Genomic DNA, 5,707 nt, shown 5'->3' on the forward strand with positions numbered 1-5,707 from the left:
TACTTTCAAAGAGCATCAAACACAGAAAATTATTCCGTTAGTCATCGTCCCACAGACAAATAAAAACTTTGGACCAGAAGGAATGACATGTATGAGTTTTAACTCGGAGACTGAATTGAAATTTCCAAAGGACTGTTGGTTTTGTAAACCACAACATAAACAACAAAAATTATTTGTTTTAGGAAATAAAATATTATATACATATTTATATGCATATATATACAGTGTTCTTAAGAGATTTTAATTTAGTAACTTTAAATCTATATAATATTGTCAAAACACTGGCTTCGTATTCTAGGATAGGAGTTTTGATCCCCTCAGTGGTACAGCGATTTCTCAGCGAACGTCCAAAGTAAGAAAGCAAGTTTCGATGCCCTTGGTGGACAGAGCACAGATAACTTATTGTATAGCTCTATGCTTAATTAAAGACAAGGATCTCTGGTATTGAAGTTATTTTTTCGGAAAAAAAGTCAAACTCAGACATTGTTAGATTGCAAAGATTTATTTCGTTTCAAATCATAAACATTTCTAACATTAAAATTGCTCGAGAAAACATAAACTTTTAGATGTTTTCATTATATCGAAGCAGGAGGTTTTAAATGTACATCTTAAGAATTGATATGTTCAATTAAGTGTCGCTGGAGGCGAAAAGGCAGCTTAACCAAAGGTGTGAACGTATATTTGTCTGGATTCTGTCTCCTCTTGATGAAAATGAAAAAAATATTGAGAAAGAATGAATATAATAGGGAAAACTACTTTAACAATTCAGTAAGATAATACAAACTAAGTTTACTTCCAATACATACGATCAAAGCAAATGTTTAAATTTTGCAAAAATAAAATAAACAATATCTTTAAAAAACATAAAATGCAGAAAGTTTTCTTTAATAGGAATAATGTATATGTTATATAATGCATGTAATAATATAACTTAGCATTAAAAATTTCGAAAATTAACAACTGGTTGCAATATATTTCACTCACTCTAGTCCCACCATATTCTGCCACCACCTCCGTATGTTCCTAGACTTAATGGCACAGCCAGAATTCCGGCTCCTCCTCCATAGCCTCCTCCGAAACCACCTCCTAGGCCTCCTCCAAAACCACCTCCTAAGCCTCCTCCGAAACCACCTCCTGAGCCTCCTCCAAAACCACCTCCCAAGCCTCCTCCGAAACCACCTCCCAAGCCTCCTCCGAAACCACCTCCCAGGCCTCCTCCGAAACCACCTCCTAGGCCTCCTCCAAATCCTCCCCCTGCACCTCCTCCAAAACCACCTCCAAAACCTCCTCCCAAACCACCAACAGCCACAGGAACAGCCTACAAATATTTTTTTTCAATAAAAGAAAAAGAGTATTGATTATCACTTTTTAAATATTTTAACAAGTTTTCTAAAGAATCGATGATAACCTACAATTTAAAATTTCTGCTACATACAAATAAAATACAGTGACATACCTGAATAGCTAAGCCTCCTCCTAAACCGAGACCACCTCCACCGATAAAACCTCCACCTAAACCTCCTAGGCCGTAACCTCCATAACCAGTAGCCGAAGTCTTCAGATCACTTTCTGTTTTTGTACTAAGTTGACTTTCAGCATTCACAAATGTTGCTGACAGCAGGAGAGGAAAGAGAAATACACCCTACAAAATAAATACAAGTATAGTGTGTAGGGTGGGTTTTTTTTTCAATAAAATCGTCAGCTTATTCAACACATGGATAAAACCATCAGACCAGAGAACCCAGGTTCCAGACAGAAACATCACTAATCTACAGATACTAACCAAGAATAAGGTAACATGTCATCTACAACATTTTCTACACATATACTTTTACTAGAACAGCGGGATTAATTGTCATCTTTATAACCTGCTGAAAACATACACCGTCATTTCTAGCTAACAGCATAGATGCGCTTGAATCTTTACCATTTAACTCTCATCGAGTGCGCAAGAAATACACGCGCAACACAAATAAGGATAAACTGGGAAAACAATAAAAACATGTTGTAACTGTTATACAGGGTATTTACAAGCTCCTGAAAGATGTACTGAGGAATTAACTTTAATCCTTTGTGGTAGTGAATGAAGTATTATGGCCTCGCTCACTCACTGTTGAGGTTTCAGCTGATACCTGACATCTTAATATAAACTATAGCATCATTCATCTACCATATCCCAGAAGATGTGTAACTTGTGTCATGGAACACTTATTATTGAGTTTATACCCACTGTTTTTGTATGATTCTCAAATAACTCATCCTTCTTGCCCATATTGCTACGCAATTATAGTAGAATGGATCTTGCTTGTGGACATGGTTCCAGATCAACACATTGGGGATGCATAGAAGCTCCTGGGGTGATATAGAAGTATCACAGCAAAACGCCAGCGGCCCGGCATGGCCAGGTGGGTTAAGGCATCTACTCGTAACCTGCAGGTCGCGGGTTCTAATCCACGTCGCACCAAACATGCTCGCCCTATCAGCCGTGGGGACGTTATAATGTTACCGTCAATCTCACTATTCGTTGGTAAAAGAGTAGTCCAAGAGTTGGTGACGGGTGGTGATGACTAGCTGCCTACCCTCTAACCTTACACTGCTAAATTAGGGACAGCTGGGGCAGATAACCCTTCTGTAGCTTTGCGCGAAATTCAGAACAAACAAACAAAGCTCTTTAGGAACATGCCAAGAATGGTGATAACCTGTCCAGCAAGTTCTCAGTTATAATCCCACAAGACGCACGAAAAAAAGGATAGAGACCCTCGAATGACATATTTGGTCATTTTCAAACTCTGACCTCCAAAAATGTACTCTCGTGGTTGCCCTGAGGATATATTCCAAATTTAGTGATAATACCCCGTAGCGGTTCACTCGAATAAGCAAACAAACACAGACTTTTGCCATAGACTAGTTTAGATATGTATATAAAAACATTTAGACTTCACATTATATTACACTAATTTTCCAAAGAGTTGATATCAGATAAAGCTGCAAAAACAGAAGAATTAATCTATGAAAATGTTAAACTAAAATAAGAAGAAAACACATTATGTTCTTTAAAATATATTTTCGCTGAAATAATATATATATATATATGTGTATCATAATATAATTTATCAGACATTGTTCAAAAACAAGGCATATTTAAAGTATCGCAGCCATTTGAACGAAGACAACATTTCATAGACATCATATAGTCTTGTTATACTTCAACTGAGATAACTTATCTATGGTTCTAAAGCTCATTGATTGAAGTGTATATACATACCGCTTTCTTCATTGTGTGTTCACTTTCTGATATAAACTCCACTGAGTTCTGAAATCTGTTCTGTAATTCTTCCTTTTATATACCCATCCAAATAAAAATCTTCTTTCTATAAACTCTGGACAAACAATAATTTTACAAACTATAGCCTTAATAACCTTAACTGAATGCAACGTTTTTAGTTTTATTCCAGTACTTAACGAAGTTCTTAAACCACTCTCTCCACACCTCAGTTGGTTTAGTCTCTTGAAAACATTAATGATTATTGTCAGCTGACTTGACGTCCGTTGTTTACAGTTCGACTCTATATATTTCAGTTGATACGTAATTATATGTGTTTAGTTTGAGAATTACCACATATTTTGTAATATTTTTAAAGTTGTTTCACTCATTGCTTTACTTCTTACTTGTATTCACATAATTCTTGGAACCAATTTGCACATATGCCAAAATATTATTGAGATGATCAACTCTTCTTATTGCATGGTTCGCTCTGTTTTTTCGTTTTCACATTTTAACACTATTTTATGACATGAAACGTAAAACATCAATGAATTTATAAACTATTTACAGTTCGATTCATCTGTGGTTTCATTATCTGAAAATGAGATTAACACAAAATTACTTAACAGTGATTCACAATGAATTACTTATATCACCTTTTCTTTTTTTCGCTTGGCCGAGCATGTTTCGATAGTTAGCATTCAGAACAATGGGTCTGTGGATATGATTCTCATGTTCCGTTGATGGAAAACGAAAATACATGTTGGACAAAACGACATAATCTTGGTATTAAAACGCGAGAAGGACAATTTCTGTATCTAAGGAAAACATGAGGATATTCTATTTAAAAAAATTATATTATTCTTGCAAAATTGTAGGGGACAAGTCTTTGATCCTCCTGAAATAGTAAGGCACTCGACTCGTAATCTGAGGGTCGCGGGTTCGAATCCCCGACACACCAAACATGTTCGCCCTCTTAACTGTGAGGACGTTATAATGTTTCGGTCAATCCCACTATTCGTTAGTAAAAGAGTAGCCCAAGAGTTGGCGGTTGGTGGTGATGACTAGCTACCTTCTCTCTAGTCTTACACTGCAAATTTAGGGACGGCTAGCGCACATAACCCTCGTGTAGCTTTGCGCGAAATTCAAAACAAACCAAAAACCAAATCCTCCTAAAAATTAAGTCTATGGTTGTGGATGCTCTATACAAGCGACAGTCTAGTTCCTCTATTCGACAAGCCAAGAGTGTCTTGAAGTTGTTTATGATTAACAAACTTTTCTTTATTTTATCTGTTCAAAAGTATATAATAGCTCTCTATTAACTTTTAACGAATAATCATAAACGAACAAACTATTCGATATAGTCCGTTTTCAAGTGTAATTTATTCTGTTTTAATTACCTCTCTTTTTGTAGGCCTGGCATGGCCAGGTGATTAAGGCACTCGACTCGTAATCTGAGGATTGCGGCTGAAAGGGCGAGCATTATAATGTTACAATCAACCCCACTATTCGTTAGTAAAAGAGTAGCTCAAGAGTTGGCGGAGGGTAGTGATGACCAGCTGCTTTCCCTCTAATCTTACCCTACTAAATTAAAAATGGCTAGCTCAGATAGCCCTCGTGTAGCTTTGCGTGAAATTGAAAACAAACCAGAACTCACTTTTAGTACTTTAAATGATATTTAAGATATATGACCTAATCTAATTGTGGAGAACTTACAAGCAAGTACAATCAAACAATATTCCTGCTTATTTTTTTCTTTTCTTTATCAGCAGATTTATCTCAAAAGGTTACGTGTTCTTCCCTCGTAAAAATTTAAGTGTTACCAAAAATATACAAATTTATTTTCCTCTGATAAAATAGCTTTTACAAATTTTGCTTATTTTTACAATAATGCCTAACTGTAAACAGCTACGATTAAACGTTTTTAATAAAACTGTCTAAAATATGGTTACTAGTTTCACGTATACATCTTACTAATGTTTCCCTGTATCAACTATAATTATTCAGCATTATGATTCTTTTGCTGTTTAAAGAACTGTATATTGCGGTGAGTCAGCAGTATATTTACAGACTTAGAAGTACAATACTTTAGGTTCCATTCCCCACGGCATAAAAACCTATTCCTCAATGTGGCTTTGGACTAAAACAAACAAGGAAAAACACACGATACAGTTATAATATTCAAAATATTTTTAATGTGTATATCACTAACTTAGCTTATATTCTGCTTTATAAAGCACTTAAAAATTGTCTTCTAACGTATGAAATCAATTATTATGGTCTCACTCACTGATAGTATGAAGCTATATTTGCTTGATGCTGCGTTTGTGGATAATCGTAAACTAAATATAATATCTGACACACATAGCTCTTCTTTGAAATCCAATAACTCACTAAATTGAGTCATAAAACTTAAAAAAAAAGTCATAAAACACTTATTAA

At 35.3% G+C, this 5,707-nt stretch overlaps 1 protein-coding gene across 1 annotated transcript; it reads right to left on the reverse strand.

Annotated features, from left to right (window-relative positions):
• Nucleotides 1-483: 483 nt before the first annotated feature.
• LOC143225890 (uncharacterized) lies at nucleotides 484-3,552 on the reverse strand. The gene is made up of 4 exons (XM_076456055.1): nucleotides 3,266-3,552; nucleotides 1,457-1,642; nucleotides 984-1,318; nucleotides 484-701 (listed from the first exon to the last, which is right to left on the reverse strand). Exons 1-3 carry the CDS (start codon nucleotides 3,275-3,277, stop codon nucleotides 986-988), a joined length of 531 nt encoding a protein of 176 aa, XP_076312170.1. The 5' UTR covers nucleotides 3,278-3,552; the 3' UTR covers nucleotides 484-701; nucleotides 984-985.
• Between the last annotated feature and the right edge of the window lie 2,155 nt (nucleotides 3,553-5,707).

The sequence above is a fragment of the Tachypleus tridentatus genome, chromosome 9 (assembly GCF_004210375.1).
Source record: "Tachypleus tridentatus isolate NWPU-2018 chromosome 9, ASM421037v1, whole genome shotgun sequence".
Lineage (NCBI taxonomy): Eukaryota > Metazoa > Arthropoda > Merostomata > Xiphosura > Limulidae > Tachypleus > Tachypleus tridentatus.